The following is a 23,576-nucleotide window of genomic DNA, read 5'->3' as shown; positions in this document are numbered from 1 at the left end:
TGTAGGTTGGTAAAGAACTGCTATTTGTGACTGATTTGTTAATTTGACAATCAGCTAAATGAAAGTCAAAAAAGTATATGAGGTACATATGCCTCATTCCCACAAATTTGTCTGAAAAATGCATTATTTGGGATGATCTCACCAGAAATATCTCCATGATAACTCAGTGTCCTTGGCATTGTTGTAATGATTTGACGAGAGATGGGGGGGTGGGGGGGGATTAGGTTAACCAAGGGGAGTAGCCTAACTGTTGATTTAACGCTTAGTATTTTACAAAATGGCAGATGTGAGAAGTAGATTTGGAGTCAATTACAGCGGCATTGAAGGATGTATGTGTATGAGCCGTTTATTACCCATGATGCATTCTTTAATTTACTACAAGTCAGATATGCCCAACAGTAGCTTTGTAGTAGTTTTTCAACCCCTGTTATACACATTCGTGTTTCTGCTTGTTCAGGGAAATGTATACAATATGTTTTGGGGATTTATATTTGGTGCTTCCTCTAACATGCCCAAAGCTTTGAATAGCACATTGATTGGCAATCCTATTTTCTTGCTCTTAGTCATTGACTTTGTTTTTCCTGATGACTGCCTGCAACATGTTCATAAAGACAGTCATTCATGCAGCCTTCATGCAATCAATTAAACATTAGGCACATCCAGAGATGTTGGGTTACACATAAAGCTAACTGCTAGTCATCCTCACCATCACTACTGTGTCGCTGTCACCATCTCTCTGACGAGTATTTTAGCAGTCTTACGGTTCATCACCAAAGTTAATATCCTGGCTACCTATTCTTGTTACCTACCTTCTCAAGGGCCTTTGGAATCATGCATTTACATTACATTACATTTAAGTCATTTAGCAGACGCTCTTATCCAGAGCGATTTGACATTCATTAATGATTCATTCATTTTCTCCCACTTGCAACTATTGTATGATGAAAACGTAACGTCATGACTATAACTTACTGTTCACTGAAAGAGGGAAACGAGGTGCAACATCGTTGGTAAAGGATTTACAATCACGCCTTACAAGGCCAATTAAATTTGCGCCTTGCTGGAAGCCCCACCTTCCGCAGGTGATAAACATGAGGCTCGGATTAATTCCTTCAATTTAATACTGCTCTTCACCGATCACAGGAACAGGTAGGGGCCAAACAGTAGTTATAGTCATAACGTTACCTTCCAGTCAGTCAACTTTGGTACAACCCCCCCCCCCCCCCCTAACCCTAACCCTAAACCCCCCCCCAACGAATACTAAATGAAATGGCCCATGGCAGACCACCCAGACCTGACCCTGCAAGATTGTGGTGGTCTGGGTATTACACACAAGGTGCTCTGCTTAGTGAATTTCTCCTGCTCCAGCTGGAGAGACGCTGCTAAGAGAGTGCCTGCCGCGAGCTGGATTAGCTGGGGGATGCATCTTTCATGATCATCCTGCGGGGTACAACTGACACCATGGGAGCCTCCTGACAATAATTGGGGGTCCCAACCCTTGGCCAGGCTCTGTAGGCTCGACGGGGACACCCGAAATGACTGATTAGGCTGTGAGATGCGTGGCAGGTGTAGGCACTGGTGAAAACACACTGCGTGACACTGATGAAATTGGGTTAATCAGAGGCAGAACCTGGACACCCCTTATGGGGATAGTGAATCGCGCATTTCTAACTCGAGACCCAGAAACGGAATGTTCTGAGATGGAGTCGGAAAAGTTTTCAGTTTCCTATGAAGCCTTGAGACTGAGTATGGGACACCAGCATGTATGTGTGTAACACTGCTTGCCACCAGCCTGTTGACTGTAATAGCCGGTGGCTCGTGAGCATTCTGAATTCATAGACTGAGATGCTTACTAGGGGACACAAGTCTTGAGCGGGCGTAAAGTCCTGACCCCTTTCCAGATCCAGGAAATACCAGCTGTACCAGCCGTCCTGTATCTGACATAGAAACCACTCGGATTGCCCGCGACTGGAAGATATTCCCCCTCTCAAAGCGGGCACTGAGGCCTTGAACAGTCGGTGTGATTACGCCGCAGAAGCATGGGGAACGCGCAACAAATTTCAGACGGTAGAGCAATCAAGTGCCATCTGAAGGGGTGCCACATTGTGGACTGGGAGAGATTTGGTTATTTTTCCCTTTACATCACTCTAGCACCATGTATCTGAATGTGGAGAAGGGACAGTTCATTGATCCCACATGTGGAAGACACAATGCTTCTGACACCCATAAACACTGGAACATTGGGTTGACACAACTGTGTTTATGCACCAAGGTTTGCCTGAAGCCTGGTCTAATCTGGGTTCGGGGGCTCCGGCAATCAGTGATGAATTCTGATTGGCAGTGCCTCTTGGGAGTTCTTGTGTCATAACGAGCCTCACCCGGTTTAGGCAGTAAGATGCGTCCCAATAACCAGCTGCCACCCAGCGCATTAAAAATAGACCCAGTGGAAAACCTTAATTATAGCAGTTTTCATACCCATCAGTCATAGGTACCAGTGCCACAGCACCTTTTAACCCAACTGGAAAAGGGATGGACAGCTCTGAAAAACTGACCCCCTTCTGTGGTAACAGACCGGTGAATCGCAATTTAATCTTATTCCTAGGAATGAAACCAATCGCCTATAGAAACCCATAACCTGTATCACTAAGCACCTCATAGGGACTAGTGAGTTACAGGCAGGAATCAGCAATGAATGCCAGTAATGACCCACCTATGGGAAGGAGTGCCCTCTTGGGGACAGAGAGCGAATCTTCCAACTGGAGGTCGACCGATTATGATTTTTCAACGCCGATACCGATTTATTGGAGGACCAAAAAAAGCCGATGCCGATTAATCGACTTATTTTTTTATTTTTAAAGAAAAAGAGAAAGAAAATATATATATTTTTTTTACATTTATTTATTTGTAATAATGACAATTACAACAATACTGAATGAACACTTATTTTAACTTAATAAAATACATAAATAAAATCAATTTAGCCTCAAATAAATAATGAAACATGTTCAATTTGGTTTAAATAATGCAAAAACAAAGTGTGGGAGAAGAAAGTAAAAGTGCAAAATGTGCCATGTAAGAAAGCTAACGTTTAAGTTCCTTGCTCTGAACATGAGAACATATGAAAGCTGGTGGTTCCTTTTAACATGAGTCTTCAATATTCCCTGGTAAGAAGTTTTAGGTTGTAGTTATTATAGGAATATTTCTCTCTCTACCATTTTTGTATTTCATATACCTTTTGACTATTGGATGTTCTTATAGGCACTTTAGTATTGCCAGTGTAACAGTATAGCTTCCGTCCCTCTTCTCGCTCCTACATGGGCTCGAACGAGGAACACATCGACAACAGCCACCCTCGAAGCAGCGTTACCCATGCAGAGCAAGGGGAACAACTACTCCAAGTCTCAGAGCGAGTGATGTTTGAAACGCTATTAGCGCGCACCCTGCTAACTAGCTAGCCATTTCACATCGGTTACACCAGCCTAATCTCGGGAGTTGATAGGCTTGAAGTCATAAACAGCGCAATGCTTGAAGCATTGCGAAAAGCTGCTGGCATACGCACAAAAGTGCTGTTTGAATGAATGCTTACGAGCCTGCTGGTGCCTACCATCGCTCAGTCAGACTGCTCTATCAAATCATAGACTTAATTATAACATAATAACACAGAAATACGAGCCTTAGGTCATTAATATGGTCGAATCCGGAAACTATCATCTCGAAAACAAAATGTTTATTCTTTCAGTGAAATACGGAACCGTTCCGTATTTTATCTAACGGGTGGCATCCATAAGTCTAAATATTCCTGTTACATTGCACAACCTTCAATGTTATGTCAAAATCACGTAAAATTCTAGCAAATGAGTTCGCAACGAGCCAGGTGGCCCAAATTGTTGCATATACCCTGACTCTGCGTGCAATGAACGCAAGAGAAGTGACAATTTCACCTGGTTAATATTGCCTGCTAACCTGGATTTCTTTTAGCTAAATATGCAGGTTTAAAAATATATACTTCTGTGTATTGATTTTAAGAAAGGCATTGATGGTTAGGTACAGTCGTGCAACGATTGTGCTTTTTTCGCAAATGCGCTTTTGTTAAATCATCCCCCGTTTGGCGAAGTTGGCTGTCTTTGTTAGGAAGAAATAGTCTTCACACAGTTTGCAACGAGCCAGGCGGCCCAAACGGCTGCATATACCCTGACTCTGTTGCAAGAGAAGTGACACAAAGAAATTCATGTTAGCAGGCAATATTAACTAAAAATGCAGGTTTAAAAATATATACTTGTGTATTGATTTTAAGAAAGGCATTGATGTTTATGGTTAGGTACCTTTTTCGCGAATGCGCACAGCATCGATTATATGCAACGCAGGACACGCTAGATAAACTAGTAATATCATCAACCATGTGTAGTTAACTAGTGATTATGATTGATTGATTGTTTTTTATAAGATAAGTTTAATGCTAGCTAGCAACTTACCTTTGCTTCTTACTGCATTCTCGTAACAGTTAAGCTCCTCGTGGAGTGCAATGAGAGGCAGGTGGTTAGAGCGTTGGACTAGTTAACCGTCAGGTTGCGAGATTGAATCCCCGAGCTGACAAGGTAAAAATCTGTCGTTCTGCCCCTGAACAAGGCAGTTAATCCACCGTTCTTCGGCCGTCATTGAAAATAAGAATGTGTTCTTAACTGACTTGCCAAGTTAAATAAAGGTGTAAAAAAAAATCATTCCGATTGTTATGAAGACTTGAAATCGGCCATTCCGATTAATCGGGTGACCTCTACTTCCAAGTTATTACTCCCATCATGGGGAGATTGATATACCCCTTGAGCCCTGTGAACACAATGGAATGTGGGGTAACAGAGGCATTAAACATGGACAAGCTTCCAAACTAAGTTGTGAGACTGTCAGGCCTGGATGAAGCCCAAACCCTTTTTGTTAACTAGCCAAGTCACTTACAAACAATTTTCTTATTTACAATGACTGCCTACCCCGGCCAAACCCAGACGACGCTGGGCCAATTGTGCGCCGCCCTATGGGACTCCCAATCACGGCTGGATGTGATTCAGCCTGCATTTGAACCAGGGACTGTAGTGACACCTCTTGCACTGAGATGCAGTGCCTTAGACCGCTGCGCTGCTCTGGAGCCAATGGACACAGGTGGCTCTGGCAATGGCTGACGTAGCACCCATTTGGCTGTAACCAAACGTGGGGGCACTGGCGTCACAAATGTTTTTGTGAAGGGGTGCACCGGTCACTCATACCCGTGCTAAGGCCCCTCGCTCCTGGCGTTACCCAATCCAAGTGCTCGGAGACTGCTTCCTCATCGGAGGTTTCCTGCAAGCCCCACATTCCTCCAACTTCAGGAATTTGTAATATGAATGGGATTGCCATAACGCTGGAGGGGAGATATTAAGCTTCATTAGCCGGAAGTTATGCATGATGAGGCTTCTAATCTAAGCTAGGCTAGCTAGCCTCTTTTGACCGCAGCACGGTCTGTTTAGAATAACCAAGCGACTTAACACTAGATACGTATACTAAACAAAATAACTACCCAAGCAATTCACCTTCAGGAAGCTGGAATAGCCAGCAGTAGCTAGCTCGCCTCCTCGAGTTAGCTTACCTGGCTAGCACGCTATACAGGGCATGTTAGCTAGCCTGGTCTCAAGTCTACATGGGACCGGATCACTGAGATGGGACCAGGACCCTTCTGAGAAGACGCAAGCGGTGCTTAACCGAGGCAGACACAGGCGGCGGGAAGATACCCACAGAACCCTGTCACCCCCTCTTTGAATAGCGTCCTATAACCGGCAACAGAGCGCACAGGAGCCTGGAGACATAAGACCCAATCCATCTCCGCGTCTTGCAACTCGCGTCTTGCAACACCCGGGAGAGGAAGTCGCTATCGGAAACACCAAGCCCCCTAAAGAATGCTACACGATTGTCAAGAGAACATGTGCCCGAGGACTAGGAGAACAGTGCCTCACATTTATCACCTATGGAAGGCGGGGCTCCAGCAAGGCGTGGATTGTCAGGCGTGATTGTAGATCCTTAAACCGAAGTCGGGAGAGTGCTACTCCCCATAGTGTGTTGTACCGAAGTTGACTGACTGACTGAAAGGGAACATCTGCCTGTTTTCCAAATGTTGACTGTTCTTGCCAGAGTATTATCATCATCGCTAACTGCTGCTCTCAAAATCGGTTATTTTCTCATGTAGATATATTCAAGACTCATGACCAAACCAGTGCCAAATTGGCAAGATGTGGAATAGCAAAAAATATAGGCGTTGGTGTGTATTGTTCATAACTGAGATTCCAGTTTATTTTTATTTTTTATTAATATTTTGACCTATTACATTATTATTTTGACCTATTACAGAAATGACCTAATTTTGTATGAGTTTCTCACAGCTGCACAATTTTCTCTGCCTACCAAGCAGCTCTTATCCTTATTTTTTTTAATCTAATGAGAAAATCGAGATGACTAACATAACTATATTTCATTTTGTTTGCACTCCTTGATAGGATCTCTGAAAATGGAGCTTGAGTTAAATGCTTACTAAAGGAACATACACCCAGTCATCATCACAACATTGAAGAAAGGAAGTTTTGATTGTGTACTGCTGATGCATTGCTATATTGACGTTGTGCATATTTATACAGTGGATGCCATAGACAACAGCTGGAAATATTTAGGTTCCTATATTGTGTTCAGTAATACTTTTCTGCTCTCTTAGTTATATCTACAAAGAACATTACTTAACTCCCCCTATGCTTCCTGCTTTTCAGATTCTCTGGGTGGCCCCTTCCCCAACACGTCTCACCGCTGCCACCATAAGCCCACCAAGAGATGTCTCCCTATCCAGCAGTGTGGGGGCAGCAGGTCCTCCTTTCCCCTGCTCTTCCACCCTAGTGCCAAGGGCTCCCAGATTGTCATGGACATGGCTCAGAGGACCGTCAAGAGACAGGCCAGCTTCTGCAACGCCATCACCTTCAGCAACCGGCCCATTGCCCTGTTCGAGCAGGTCCGCCTCAAGGTATGGACAGACTGGGAGGTGGACCATGTTTATCAGCAGAAACTCTTTCATCTCTTTCTTTTAGTCTAACTGTTTTCCATAAATGTTTTTGTTTCTCTCTCACTATGTATTTTGCCTTCATTATTCCCCTGATTCTGTGTGGGCCAAAGCAGCATAGCAAACGTTTCCACTTCACCTATAAGTCCATCTATGTCTCGAAAGTGAAAGAGCATGGGAAGCATTGCCATGTGAGCCGTACTGTTATATTGCACGGTGAAAGCAGTGTAAATGTAGGTTTTAAATGAGGTGAGACAAGAATAGCCAGTCAGCAGATGATAAACAGACATGTCTATTTTTGTTGTTGTTTACCATTTTGTTTGTCAAAGTTTTAACATATGGCCAACCAGAATGTGGAGTGATAAATCTTAGACAAACACGACTAATGGAATGGTCTTTAGGTTATTCACCAGCTTAACTCCCTTTATCATGCTTTAAATGGTACAAACCCCTTTACCTGTTCTCCTCCAGATCACTAAGAAGCAGTGCTGCTGGAGCGGAGCCCTGCGTCTGGGCTTCACCTCCAAGGACCCATCCCGCATCAACCCAGACAACCTTCCTAAGTACGCCTGCCCAGACCTTGTCTCACAGAATGGATTCTGGGCCAAGGCCCTGCCCGAGGAGCTGTCCAACGAGGGCAACATCATCTCCTTCTGGGTGGACAAGAAGGGCCGGGTCTTCTACCGTATCATTGACTCTAGCCCCATATTGTTCTTCTGCGGGGTCCATGCCTCCGAGCCACTCTGGGCTCTCATAGACGTCTACGGCCTGACACGAGGGGTCCAGCTACTGGGTGAGTTTCACACGGAGAAAGGACAGTGTAATGGCGGCTTATGATGCTTCTAGCCATACATTGTTCTGTCTGATTTGAGATTAGTTTACAATTCAAATTCATTTTGATGAATTTCCCAAATTGACTAGTGATGGCAAGTGGTGGTTGAATGTTTAAAATGCTATGTGCCTGGTCTAAGTGTGGTTGGTTGTTTGGTGATGTCACTTTTTGTAATGCTGCTCTACTTTTCCCACACACAATCATATCAAAATAGTCCATTGGGGGAAAAAAGGATTGCACAGTTAGCATAAAATAAATGCCACCATAGTGGATTTTGAGAACCCCCTGGGAATAGGGTTGCACATTTTGGGGAATATTCAGAGGTGTAAACTTTCTGTGGGAATATATGGGAATTAACGGAAATATATGCAAATTAATATAGCATTTAAATGTAGATGTTTTTTGCATTGGATATATTTACCATATAATATGGAGACAGAAACATTAACCTTTTACCTTATCATAAGTAGACATAATTGCTAATGATTAAATCCTTCCAATTAGAAATACAAAAAACTATTTAGTAACGAGTTGAAATTTAATTAAATGAGTTGACTCTTCACATGGGATGATTTCACTGAACAACAAAAGAAAGGGAATATTGAATGATCCCCAAAGATCCATCGCATCTCCAAAAAATGTTTTCAACATACATCTGTAAAATGATAGTCTAGAAACTAAAGCTTTGGTTGTCTTCCTCTCAGGCTTCCATGTCTTCTCCCTGGACCTCCTCAATGTCCACCTCTAAGGCCTCATCTTGTTGCTTGTTGTGACTGTAAGGCCTCATCTTGTTGCTTGTTGTGACTGTAAGGCCTCATCTTCACTTTCCAACCTTATTGAGGATGGCTTGTTGTCAGGCTCAAAATGACTCACATTTTTTAACCCTTGTATTGGTCAGCCTGTTGCGTACTTTGATGTATGTGTTCCCAAACAAGGACCAGTTGCTCTCCGAGGCGGCTGATGTTGGTGGGATTTGGAGGATGATGGAGGCAACGGGAAAGAGCCTCAGATCCACAAAGTCCCTTCCACCAGGTGGCTGATAAGTTATGTTGGCAATACTGCAATATTGCATCTCAATGCCAAAGCCCTTGCTTGGAAGTGTACTTCGCCAGACTGCCAAGAACCTTGCCCTCATCCAGGCCAAGGTGGCGAGGCACGGTAGTAATGACACCATAGGCCTTGTTGATCTCTGCACCAGACAGGATGCTCTTACCATCCTGTCTGGTGCAGAGATCAACAAGGCCTATGGTGTCATGACTACCGTGCCTCGCCACCTTGGCCTGGATGATACTTGTTGTCCAACATGTACGCTGCGGCGTGTATGGGCTTCAGGCAGAAGTCTTCACGTTTTTTGATGTATTTCAGAACTGCAGTTTCCTCTGCTTGGAGCAACAGTGAAGTGGGTAGGGCACTACGAATTTCTTCTCTTACATCTGCAAGCAGAGTCTGAACATCAGACAGGATGTCATTGTCTCCCTCAATCCGTGCAATGGCTACTGCTATATGTTTCAGTCTACTTACCGCTCTCTCCCAAAATACATCATCCAAGAGGATCCTCTTGATGGGGCTGTCCATATCGGCAGACTGTGATATGACTGTCAAACATGATGACAACACCAGCTTCAATGTGGTGCTCTTATTCTTCTCACTTTGCTGCAATAACTTGATGACCCTTCACATACCTAACCATTTCCTTGGCTCTCTTGTAGAGTGTTTTCAATGCCATGATGTCCTTGAGGAGCAGATTCAATGCATGAGCAGCACAGCCAATGGGGTGATGTGAGGGTAGGACTCCTCCACTTTAGACCAAGCAGCCTTCATGTTCGCAACATTGTCTGTCACCAGTGCCATTACCTTCTGTGGTCCAAGGTCATTGATGACTTCCTTCAGCTCATCTGCAATGTAGAGACTGGTGTCTGTTGTCCCTTGTGTCTGTGCTCTTGTAGAATAGTGGTTGAGGGGTCGAGATGATGTAGTTAGTTATTCCTTGCCCACGAACATTCGACCACCCATCAGAGATGATTGCAATACAGTCTGCTTTCTCTATGATTTGCTTGACCTTCACTTGAACTCCATGGGACTCTGCTCCAGCAAATGAGTAGATAACGCATGTCTGGTTGTAAGGGTGTATGCTGGGCGAAGAACATTCAGAAATCTCTTCCAATACACATTGCCTGTGAATATCAGAGGTGAACCAGTTGCATACACAGCTCGAGCATTCATCAGCATTTCTCTGACTACGTTCCTCCATTGAATCAAAAAAAACTTCTGATTCCAGGAGGAACATCAGCTGTTGCTATCGATAAGGTGTCTGATTCATAATTTTCACCTCGAATAGAAGTAGGGAGACTTTTGTCAGAGGTTGCTTGTGAGCTCCGAGGGAACTTTATGCACTTGGCCAGATGATTCTGCATCTTTGTTGCTTCTTCACATATGATTTGGCACAGTATTTGCAAATATACACAGCTTTTCCTTCTACATTAGCTGCAGTGAAATGTCTCCACACATCAGATAGTGCCTGTGGAATTTTCCTGTAAAAATTTGGGGGGAAAACCCAAATACAATTCCATGTACAGATAAATAGTTAAACAGTTAGATTAACCTTTCTGGTGCAGGCGTTCTGCTAGCGACCCACCTCGAAAACATCCGGTGAAATTGCAGAGCGCCAAATTCAAAATACAGAAATAGTCATAATAACATTCATGAAACATACAAGTGTTATACATCGGTTTAAAGATTAACTTCTTGTTAATCCAGACACTTTGTCAGATTTCAAAAAGGTTTTAACGGCGAAAGCATACCATGCGATTATCTGAGGACAGCGCCCCTCATACAAAAGCATGAAAAACATTTTCCAACCAAACGGATGCATCACGAAAGTCAGAAATAGCGATGAAATAAATCGCTTACCTTTTGAAGATCTTCATCTTTTTGCAATCCCAAAGGTCTCAGTTACACAATGAATGGTCGTTTTTGTTCGATAAAGTCCTTCTTTATATCCCAAGAATGTCTGTTTTATTTGGCGCGTTTGATTCAGTAATACACCGGTTCCAACTCGCCCAACATGCCTACAGAGGATCTAATAAGTTACCTGGTTGTTTGAAATGTTTGGACGTTTCTAATCCAACCCCAGGTACCCTAAAATGTAAAGAATCGATACATTTTAAGACGGAATAAACTGTTTCCAATACCGGAGAAAAACAACACGGAGCGCACTCTCATTCACGTGCACCAAAAGACTAGAGTCCACCTAGTGGAATAATAAAAAACATTGAGTAATTTCTGAAGACTGACATCTAGTGGCAGCCATAGGAACTGGAATCCTGTTCCTAATAATTTGGCTTCCCAAAAGAAAATATCCAAGCTGGATTGTCCTTGGGGTTTCGCCTGCCAAATCAGTTCTGTTATACTCAGACATTATTTTAACAGTTTTAGAAACAGTGTTTTCTATCCAATACTACCATGCATATCCTAGCTTCTGGGCCTGAGTAACAGGCAGTTTACTTTGGGCACAAACTTCCGAATACTGCCCCCTATCCCTAAGAAGTTTTAAACAACTCCTTTGTAAGATAAATGTTTTAAAATGAAACATGTATGGAAACAGGTGAATTAACAGTACTCAGTTAGCAGGTGCAAGCAAGCTAAAAACCACATGGTAGCAAAAACGAACTAGCAGAAATTGTTAACAAGTTTGAAATGATTTGCTGTAGGCTATTATTTACTAGTTAACCTCTCTAGGGGGTGTGGGACGCTACCGTCCCACCTGGCCAACATCCAGTGAAATTGCAGCGCGCCAAATTCAAAAACAGAAATACTCATTATAAAAATTCATGAAACATACAAGTGTTATATTCATGAAACATACAGTGTCAGATTTCAAAAAGACTTTACGGCAAAAGCAAACCATGCGATTATCTGAGAACAGCGCCCAGCAGACAAATCATTACAAACAGTAACCAGCCAAGTAGACGAGTAACAAAAGTCAGAAATAGCGATAAAATTAATCACTTACCGTTGATCTTCATATGATTACACTCACAAGTCTCCCAGTTACCCAATAAATGTTAGTTTTGTTCGATCAAGTCCCTCTTTATATCCAAAAACCTCAGTTTTTGTTCGAGCGTTTTGTTCAGTAATCCACTGTCTCAAACAACATCCGGTGAAATTGCAGAGCGTGAAACTCAACAAAACAAAAATTCTCATAATAAACATGCATAAAATATACAAATGTTATACACCAGTTTAAAGATAACTTCTTGTTAATCCAACTGCTGTGTCAGATTTCAAAAAGGCTTTACGGCGAAAGCAAACCATGCGATTATATGAGAACAGCGCCCAGCAGACAAATCATTACAAACAGTTAGCAGCCAAGAAGAGGAGTAATAAAAGTCAGAAATAGTTATAAAATGTATCACTTACCTTTGATCTTCATATGGTAGCACTCCCAAGACTCCATGTTACACAAATGTTCATTTTGTTCGATAAAGTCCCTCTTTATATTCAAAAACCTCCGTTTTGTTGGTGCGTTTTGTTCAGTAATCCATTGGAACAAAGCGCGGTCACAACATAGACAAAAGATCTAAAGTAACATAAAAATTTGTAGAAACATGTCAAACCATGTTTATAATCAATCCTCAGGTTGTTTTTGTCAAAAATAATCGATCATATTTCAACCAGACAATAGCTTCGACAATAGAAAAGGAAAAACAAGAAAGTCCCGGTCACGCGCAGGACTCATGTCTGGAAATTTCCACTGTCCTTTCAATTGAAAGTGGTGTTTCTCCCTCATTTTTCAGAGTAAAAGCCTGAAACAATGCCTAAAGACTGGCCACATGTAGTGGAAGCCATAGGGATCGTGAACTAGGTCATAAGTCTTTGTATGGTGGATAGGCTTTCAATGGAAAAACAGGCATTTCAAAATAATAATAATAATCCACTGGATGGATTTTCCTCAGGTTTTCGCCTGCCATATCAGTTATGTTATACTCAGTCAATATTTTAACAGTTTTGGAAACGTTAGAAAACAATCTATCCAAATCTACCAATTATATGCATATCCTAGCTTCTGGACCTGAGTAGCAGGCAGTTTACTTTGGGCACACTTTTCATCCAAAATTCCGAATGCTGCCCCCTACGCTAGTGAGGTTAACAAAAAAAGCATCTATGTCTTATAAAATATATTCACCCCACCCAGTATTGTAATCAAAACTTACTAGAAAGCATTGGCTCAGACAGTGTAGTAGTGTGGGCTCAATAGCATCTCATTAATGTGCAAGCTCTTGAGAATCCGCTGTACATGTGTTGGAAGAGTGCAATGCACATGTGATGAAAGAATACATAAGCTGAACTTTTTGATGAATTTAAGCAAAACTCCCCAAATCCAGGGCTTAACTTCCCATGGAAAAATGTGTGAAAACTTCCCAGAAGGTTTCCGACCCTTTGCAACCCTACCTGGGGAAACAAGGCATCTATTCCGAAATGTTAACCATTCTGTTTGATGAGTTTACCACAAACAATTTAAACTAATTTCAAGAAAATGTTTCCCAGCCAACAGATTTTGCAAAGTAGAAACTAAAAATAAATATTTCAAGTTGAAGACATATTTTGTAAGTAGAGATTTGTATTTGGCCTCCCGAGTGGTGCTGCGGTCTAAGGCATTGCATCGCAGTGCTAGAGGCATCACTACATCCGTGTTCAATCGCGGGCTGTGTCACAGCCGGCTGCAACCGGGAGACCCATGAGGCAGTGCACAATTTGGCTCCGCATCGTCCGGGTTAGGGGAGGGTTTGACCGGCTGGGATGTCCTTGTACCATGGTGCTCTAGCGACTCATTATGGTGGCCAGATGTACGGCGTTTCCTCCGACACATTGGTGTGGCTGGCTTCCGCGTTAAGCGAGCAGTGTGTCAAGAAGCGGTGCGGCTTGGCAGGGTTGTGTTTCGGAGGACGCATGGCTCTCGACCTTTGCCTCTCCTGAGTCCTTATAGGAGTTGCAGCGATGGGACAATTGGATATCACGAAATTGGGGAGGAAAAGGGGTTAAAAGTACCATTAAAAAAAAAAGAGACTTGTAGTTAATGTTATTACCAGTATCTGAAGTTTTACTCAGTTTGAGAGCTGGTTATCTGAGTAGCCCTTTCCACTCACGGCCCTTGACATCCCGTATACGGTTTAGAAATGGCAGATTTATTTTCAATGATAAGCACCTAAATTGGAACGCAGTGGCTGTACAGTAACATGCTATACATGACGTCAGAGCTCTGGTTCTCCACTGCAAAATGCTGTATGGGTTTTGACTGACAGCCGTTATAAACTTGAGCACAAAAGATGCCCCCATCCCTCCCACTAATTGGGCTACTTTTGCACATTTGTTGTTTTCTGAGTGAGGGAAATGCTGTAAATCGAGTCGATTATTATTATAATTTTTTTTCTGAAAGATGAGACATTGAGGCTTATAATAAATACTGCTTTGATGTCATTCAAGCAAATCACATACCTGGGGGTCCAAATGTTCACTTTTCAATTTTCATTTACGGTATCAACGTTAACGAGCGCTATGTTTGATCCACAGTTACAAGGATGACATGCGTTATACCCTGGGTTGTCCTGAACAGAATGAGGCAATGTTTGTCGTATTGTTAACCTGTCTAGGACTGGGGTTCCGCATCGCCAACAGCCAATGAAATTGCAGGGCGCCAAATTCAATCAACAGAAATCTCATAATAAACTTTTCTCAAACATACAAGTATTAGACACCATTTTAAAGATACAATTCTCGTTAATCCAACCACAATGTCCGATTTCAAAAAAGCTTTTCGGCGAAAGCAGAACGTATCATTATGTTAGGTCAGCAACTAGTCACAGAAAGCATACAGCGATTTTCCAACCAAAGAGAGTCACAAAAAGCAGAAATATTGATAAAATGAATCACTAACCTTTGATATTCTTCATCAGATGATGCTCCCGGGACAACATGTTACACAATACATCCAAAAACCTCAGTTTACATTTGGCTTTGCCTCCAAAACATCCCGTGAATTTGCACAGAGCCACAGCAAATCACAGAAATACTCATAATAAACATTAATATAAGATACAAGTGTTATTCACAGATTTAAAGATATACTTCTCCTTAATGCAACCGCTGTGTCAGATTTCAAAAAAACTTTACTGAAAAAGCAAACCATGCAATAATCTGAGTACGGCGCTCAGAGACCAACACAACCCAAGAAGATATCCGCCATGTTGGAGTCAACATAAGTCAGAAATATCATTATAAATATTCACTTACCTTTGATGATCTTCGTCAGATTGCACTCCCAGGAATCCCAGTTCCACAATAAATGTTAGATATGTTCCATAAAGTCCATCTATGTCCAAATTCCTCCTTGTTGTTCACGGGCAGGTCCAGGCAAAAGTTCAGACAAAAAGTTATATTACAGTCCGTAGAAACATGTCAAACGAAGTATAGAATCAATCTTTAGGATGTTTTTAACAAATCTTCAATAATGTTCCAACCGGAGAATTCCTTTGTCTGTAGAAAAGCTATGGAACAGAGCTCGCTCTCATGTGAACGAGTGTCACGAGCTCAAAGCATTCTGCCAGACCTCTGGCTCATTCCCCTCTCATTCGGCCCCACTTCACAGTAGAAGCATCAGACAAGGTTCTAAAGACTAACATCTAGTGGAAGCCTTAGGAAGTGCAACATGACCCATATCCCACTATATCTGCAATAGGGAATGAGTTGAAAAACAACCAACCTCAGATTTCCCACTTCCTGGTTGGATTTTTTCTCAGGTTTTTGCCTGCTATATGAGTTCTGTTATTCTCACATACATAATTCAAACAGTTTTAGAAACTTCAGAGTGTTTTCTATCCAATGTACTAACAGTCAAGCACCCTAGCTAACTTGCTAGCTACTTCCAGACATCTAAGTGAGAGAACAGCTCACTGAACATTACTGGCCCTTGCAGAGGTGGTTAGGCCGTTATGTTATCCAGAGCGTTGGTGACTGCAACTGTTTTGTCAGTTTGTCCATTTGTAAATTCAGAGCGTTTCGCGTTGAGTGCACACTGGACGCTTTGGCCGATTTTAGTAGGGTTGATTCGAACGTTCTGACCTCAGCTCGGGTGCTTGACTGCTGTTGTAACTGGCTAATATTGGCTAGCTTGCTAGCTACTTCCATACACATAATGAGAGAACACCTCACTCTGACCATTTTAATTGCCCTAGCAGAGCTGGTTATCCAGAGCGTTGGTGACTGTAACTGTGCTGCTGGCAACAATTTAATTATGCTTTTTTTGCAGAAATTTACTGACACCGGCCATATTCAACGGGTGTTGAGCATTCGTAAATTCATCAGTTATTCTGCGCTCTCTGGCACCCTCTGAGAGTGCTCTGCAATCGGGGTAGATGGCCAGACTAAATTTAAGAAAGCACTGAAAAGGTTACTTGCATAATCACAAGTCGTGACTTTAATACCCTGCATGAATCTGCAGATAGCTAACCAACCAGGTTCAATGTTAGCTAGCTAACATTAGGCTATAGCTAGCTAAGTAAATGGCTCTGAGATGTGAATAATATGGTCATACATGTAACGTTAGCTCTAGGTGAACAATGAACCATAATCGCAACTCATGAAGTTACTACCCTGCATGAATCTGCAGGTAACTTGGCTAACCAACCAAGTTCAATGTTAGTCAGTTAACATTAGGCTATAGCTAGCCAATCAAATGGCTCTTTCTGTCAAAATTAGAAACGTGTAATAACAGAAAATGTAGCTTGTAGCCCGTATACATCGTTCGTGGTTGGACACGTCGGATGCCATGGTTGCCCTTAGTTTGAAGATGTAATCCGGAGACGGGTGTTTTCTCCATCTCCTTAGCTATCATACTCAAAACTCAGTCTTCCACAAAGTGGAGAGCAACACTTATGCAGTTTTAATACACACACAAAAAAAGCAGCGCTAAACAGGATTACCTACACATACTGACCAGCTCAAATAGACAGAAGCTTGCTATATGGCAGACCAATCCTCACTCATCTCTCAGCATGTCCAGCCCACTCATTATCTCAGCCAACCATGGCTAGCGGGAAGGTTGCTGGTTCGGGTCGTTTTCAAGAATCGTCACCCTTAATAAAATAAAATAAGCTCCCATATAGTGTAGATTAGTACCATTTAACCTATTTTCTGGTGGCATTAAGCTGACAACAAGAAGTGTGCTATCTTATTTTGGGCTGTTTCGTATCCAGCACTAGAGTGTGACTCTGGAGTTCAGTGGCCTTGCTGTGATGACACATGGCACAAATCTCTTGTTCCTCGACAGACGTTGAGTAGAGGTGATGTCAGGAAAATGGCACGACTGAAGCCATTTTCCCCGACGTGAAACAAAATGGAATGTTTTCACTGGGCTAAGAAAGAGTAGGTTGCGTTTGCATTGTGGAAATCACTGCATTGGAACATAATCATATGCAATCAGGATTCTTTACAGTAATCTACAAACATTCCATTTAAAAATCTATCCGAAATTTGAATTGATGTTTTTCTATATATATTTATTTTTTTATGTCGAATGTAGATTCTGCCTACTGTAGGTTTCCAGAATAGCAGCTCTCCATAGCACTTAAAGGGATATTTTGGGTTATTTCTGACTTTCCCAGAGTCACAAATTTTTATGTATCGACGTGCAGTTTGAACGACGTTTAAGGAAGCATATCGTTAGCTTAGCACAATTTCTGGAAGTCTATGGGTATCTACTAGCCAGCTCATCTAAAAAGCAGGGAAATATACCTATCTACTCAAGCTGGGTGGTTGGTCATTTATAGTCTTACAAAGCTATACATGGTAATTCATATTTTATATAAACTCAGCAAAAAAAGAAAAGTAATCTCACTGTCAACTGCATTCATTTTCAGAAAAAAAGAATAAGTGATGACTTGAATATGCAGGAATAGACATGAAAAGGCTATGAAGATATCCACATTTTATAAATTAGGGAGACAAAGAAACGTCCTCTCACTGTCAACTGCGTTTATTATTTACAACTTAACATGTGTAAATATTTGTATGAACATAACAAGATTCAACAACTGAGACACAAACTGAACAAGTTCCACAGATATGTGACTAACAGAAATTGAATAATGTGTCCCTGGACAAATGGGGGTCAAAATCAAAAGTAACAGTCAGTATCTGGTGTGGCCACCAGCCGCATTAAGTACTGCAGTGCATCTCCTCAAGGACTGCACCAGATTTGCCAGTTCTTGCTGTGAGATGTTACCCCACTCTTCCACCAAGGCACCTGTAAGTTCCCAGACATTTCTGGGGGGGAATGGCCCTAGCCCTCACCCGACGATCCAACAGGTGCCAGACGTGCTTAATGGGATTGAGATCCGGGCTCTTCGCTGGCCATGGGCAGCTATCGGGCAGCTCTCGGCTGTGCTTCCGTTTGTAGTCTGTAATAGTTTGCAAGCCCTGCTGCATCCGACGAGCGTTGGAGCCGGTGAAGTACAGTTTTGCTTGGAATATGTTAAAATTGTTAAGAATGTAGAACACTGACATGCCTGTCTTGCAGGAAATTACGCACAGAACGAACAGTATGGCTGGTGCCATTATCATGCTGGAGGGTCATGTCAGGATAAGCCTGCAGGAAGGGTACCACATGAGGGAGGAGGTTGTCTTCCCTGTAACGCACAGTGTTGAGATTGCCTGCAATGAAAACACTCTCAGTCCGATGATGCTGTGACACACCGCCCCAGACCATGACGGACCCTCCACCTCCAAATCGATCCCGCTCCAGAGTACAGGCCGTGGTGTAACACTCATTCCTTCGACAATAAACACGAATCCGACCATCACCCCTGGTGAGACAAAACCTTGACTTTTCAGTGAAGAGCACATTTTGCCTGTCCTGTCTGGTCCAGAGACGGTGGGTTTTGTGCCCATAGGTGACGTTGTTGCCGGTGCTGTCTGGTGAGGACCTGTCTTACAACAGGCCTACGAGCCCTCAGTCCAGCCTATTGCGGACAGTCTGAGCACTGATGGAGGGATTGTGCATTCCTGCTGTAACTCAGGCAGTTGTTGCAATACTGTACCTGTCCCGCAGGTGTGATGTTCGGATGTACCAATCCTGTGCAGGTGTTACATGTGGTCTGCCACTGCTAGGTTGATCAGCTGTCAGTCCTGTCTCCCTGTAGCGCTATCTTAGGCGTCTCACAGTACGGACAATGTAATTTATTGCCCTGGACACATCTGCAGTCCTCATGCCTCCTTGCAGCATGCCTGAGGCACGTTCACGCAGATGAGCAGGGACCCTGGGTATCTTAATTTTGGTGTTTTTCAGAGTCCGTAGAAAGACCTCTTTAGGGTCATAAGTTTTCATAATTCTGACCTTTTAATTTCCTACCGTCTGTAAGCTGTTAGTGTCTTAATGACTGTTCCACAGGTGCATGTTCATTTAATTGTTTATGGTTCATTGAACAAGCACGGGAAACAGTGTTTAAACCCTTTACAATGAAGATCTGTGAAGTTATTTGGACTTTTACGAATAATCTTTGAAAGGAGGGTCCTGAAAAAGTGATGCACTTGATTTAGCAGCCCTAGCTCTGTGAAGGCAAATTGTTCCCATGTCATGTGTCTGAAAGTAGAACTATGCCTAACCGGTAGGCCCAGAGAGCAAATCAAACAACTGGCTAATCAGATGGCTCGGATCACCGTGTCTGCACAGTTTCCTCGAGCCATAGACTGTAAAAAGAATCCTCGAATGCAAAGCAAAGTTTATACTGTGAGGTTTCAAAACGTGTAAAACCATGACTATAGAGAGACTCAATGAATACAGCAAAGAGCTGCTGTTTTTATTAGTAGGTTCATGTTTAGGTTGTTTTTCAGCACTGTCAACACTTTAAGCCACCCTGACCTAGTGAGATATACATTGCGGAGGCTTAATCAAGCTAGTCGTCTTGACTACTTTCTTATGCCATTCTCCCTGGCACCAAAAGTGTTGATAGGGGACAGAATGCGGTCGGATCATCACATATTTGGCATATATATTACTCTTACAGAATTTCCACGTGGGCGAGGATATTGGAAATTTAATCAAAGCCTACTAGATGATTAAATTCTTCTGTCCTAGTTCTAAACTATTTATAACTGACTTTTTCAGACATAACATAGGTACAGCAGATCCACTTATTGTATGGGACACTTTTAAATGTGCCTTTTACAGGCCATGCAATTCAGGACTCATCTATGAAACAAAAGCAATTTAGATCAAGAGTCCATATTAACAAAGGAAATTGAAGGACTAACAGTACAGTTAGATAGATAGCAATAAAAACTGTACCATAGAGGCACAGAATAAGTTAGAGGAAAAAGAAATGGAGGAACTTATTCAATAAAGATCCAGTGTAATATATTATAAAAATAAAGTGAACTGGATGGAATATGAGGAAAAATGCACCAAATTCTTTTTCAATCTTCAATATAGAAATGCTACCAAAATAAATATATTGAAACTTGTTACAAATGGAGTCACGCATGATTCACCAAATGATATTTTGAAAGAGGAAGTAAAGTACTCTAAGAATATGTTTTCGTTTCAGTCTCCCATCTCCACTAACTGAAACTAATTGTATGGATTTTTTTCCTAATTATAACGTAAAATTAACATCTGTACAGAAAGACTCATGTGAAGGCCAAATTACAGAGGAGGAACTTCTTGATGCAATTAAAGCCTTTAAGGCTGGGAAAACTCCAGGGCTGGATGGCATACCAGTGGAAGTATGCAAAAACTACTTTTTTTTATGTACTCAGAGGACCATTATTAGCATGTTTTAACCACTCCTATATAAATGGTTGATTATCAGACAAGGTCTGATATCATTATTACTGAAACAGGACCCAAGTGGTGTGTGTGTGTATATATAAAGATCCAGTCCATTAAAAAAAATAATAAGACCTCTTACACTTCAGTGTTGTGATGCAAAAATCATTGCAAAATGCTTGGTGCATAGAATTAAAAAAGTATTGTCAGATATTATTCATCCTAATCAGACAGGTTTTTTTACATGGACGATGCATTGGAGATAATATAAGACAAGTACTGGAAACAATGGAATACTATGAAATATTGGGAACACCAGGCCTGGTTTTCATAGCTGATTTTGAAAAGGCTTTTGATAAAGTACGACTTATATATAAATGCCTAGAATATTTCAATTTTGGGGAATCTCTTGTAAAATGGGTTAAAGTTATGTATAGTAACCCTAGGTGTAAAATAGTAAATAATGGCTACATCTCAAAGTTTTAAACTATCTAGAGTAGTAAAACAAGGTTGTCCTCTATCGGCATATCTATTTATTATTACCATCAATGTTAGCTGTTAAAATGAGATCAAACAATAATACTAAGGGATTAGAAATCCATGGCTTAAAAACTAAGGTGTCATTGTACGCTGATTCATGTTTTCTTTTAAAACCACAATTAGAATCTCTCCACGGCCTCATAGAGGATCTAGATACTTTTGCTATCTTCTCTGGGCGAAAACCAAATTATGATAAATGTACTATATTATGTATTGGATCTCTAACAAATGCAAATTTTACATTACTGTGTAGTTTACCAATTAAATAGTCTGACGGAGATGTGGATGGACATACTCGCTCAGTATACAAATCCCAAAAGAAAAATGATCTCACTCCAATAAATGTTTATAGAAAGTTAGCAAAAATAGATAAGATCTTGTTAACATGAAAAGGAAAATACCTGTCTATTTGTGGAAAAATCACCCTGGTTAACTCTTTAGTCATATCACAGTTTACCTATTTGCTTATGGTTTTGCCTACACCTAGTGACTTGCTTTTTAAATTATATGAACAAAAAATATTAAATTTTATTTGGAACAGCATGCTGGACAAAATTAAAAGGGCCTATTTATATAACGAATATGAATTCGGAGGGCAGAAATTATTAAAGCATTAGACCTCTCACTAAAGGTATCAGTCATTCAAAAGTTATACTCAAATCCTAACTGGTTTTCCAGTAAATTGGTAGAAATGTCTCATCCTATGGTCAAGTATGGCCTTTTTCCCTTTATTCAGATTACACCTGCTCACTTTCGGTTGTTTGAAAAGGAAATAATCTCCAAAATATCGTTATTTTTTAAACAAGCCTTAGAAAGTTGGTTGCAATTTCAGTTTAATCCACCTGAGAAGACAGAACAAATAATACAACAAATATTGTGGTTAAACTCAAATATACTAATTGATTTAAAAATATATATATTTTTCGAAGACATTAAAAAAATATATATTTAAAAGGTTAGTGAATGATATCATAAATAGGACTGGTGGAGTTATGTCACACATGCAGCTAACACAGACATATGGAACTGTCTGCTCAACACAAAATTACAACCAATTAATTGCAGCATTACCACAAAAATGGAAGAGGGGAAAAAAGTAAGGAACTTGTATGTCGGCCCTGTATTAAAGAAAAGTGTGATAAGTAAAAACGTATACCAATTTCATTTAAGGACCAAAAAACTGACAGCTGTGCCATATATAAATTGCTAAATAGTTGGGAAGAGATTTTTGATGTAGTTTATGAATTGATATGCAAAACAACGCCGGATTCAAAACTTCAAATTTTTCAATTTAAATGACTATACAGAATTCTTGCAACCAATAGAATGTTGTATATATGGGGGATACAATCTTCCCAGCTCTGCAGATTTTGCTGTGAGGAGGCAGAGTCATTTACTTTGGTACTGTCCATATGTAGCTCGTTTTTGGTCACAGGTCCAGGAATGGCTGAAGAATTGCAACATTTGCCTAGAACTAACGCTGCAGATGGCAATACTGGGTGATTTGAAAAGCCATAGTCAATCCATCAACAAATGTTGTGAAATAGCAGTTACAAATAGAAATCAAACTGGATGGACATCACAAAAAGAGGAAGGACAAAAAAAACTAAAAATATATAACTATTGTAAAATAGATTGTATAAACTGAAGGTAGAAGTCTAAGTGTTTATTAGTTTACTCCAATTGGGGGAAGGGTGGTAGGGTTTGCGGGGAATAATAAGGTATTCTTAAAAAAGTATGTATGTGTATATGTAGGCATACGTGTATGGATATATTTACCAAAAAATATATGGGGGGATTGGAAATGATGCAGACAATTACATTGTCTCCCTACTTCCACTCACACTACAACCAGCGCTGCAGCTGCATTGAATGAGTATAGTAATGTGTTCCGATAAGTTGCATTATTATTAGCGGCTTGTCTTTTTTATGTCAAGGTATATTTCAATTTCTCTGGTCATAGGAGTAACAACATTAATTGGTGCATGAGGCAGAAATAATGCAGTGTGACTTTGCCATCAGCTCGAAGACGGTCCCCTTTTCTCAGCGGAGGGAGGGAGAGCAGAGGGACGGTTAGTCGGGTGAGAGGCAGCCTCACCACTGCTCCCTCCCTTCCCCTCAGACTGACCATCAGATGCTGGTCATCAGTCCAGTAAAAAATTATTAATAAATTTTTATGCTCACTCAGCTATGCCTCGCAAGTAATACAACAAATAATCTATTACCAGTGTGAACATATACCTACATTTTTTAAATAGAATTTCAAAATGGTCTGAAAATAACAACTTTGGCAGGGCATTTCATACATGGCAAAATGCAGT

General features: G+C 41.3%; 1 protein-coding gene across 1 annotated transcript in view; it reads left to right on the top strand.

The window, feature by feature from the left end:
• Positions 1–23,576, top strand: part of LOC139570893 (E3 ubiquitin-protein ligase NEURL1-like) — a 71,068-nt gene that overhangs the window by 4,565 nt on the left and 42,927 nt on the right. Inside the window, exons 2-3 of the mRNA XM_071393198.1 lie at positions 6,780–7,027; positions 7,535–7,856. Of these exons, the coding sequence (XP_071249299.1) occupies positions 6,780–7,027; positions 7,535–7,856 (570 nt within the window). The remainder of the gene's footprint in view (positions 1–6,779; positions 7,028–7,534; positions 7,857–23,576) is intronic.

Source organism: Salvelinus alpinus, chromosome 3 (genome assembly GCF_045679555.1).
Source record: "Salvelinus alpinus chromosome 3, SLU_Salpinus.1, whole genome shotgun sequence".
Taxonomy (NCBI): Eukaryota; Metazoa; Chordata; class Actinopteri; order Salmoniformes; family Salmonidae; genus Salvelinus; species Salvelinus alpinus.
This window is presented reverse-complemented; position numbering and strand designations above follow the sequence as displayed.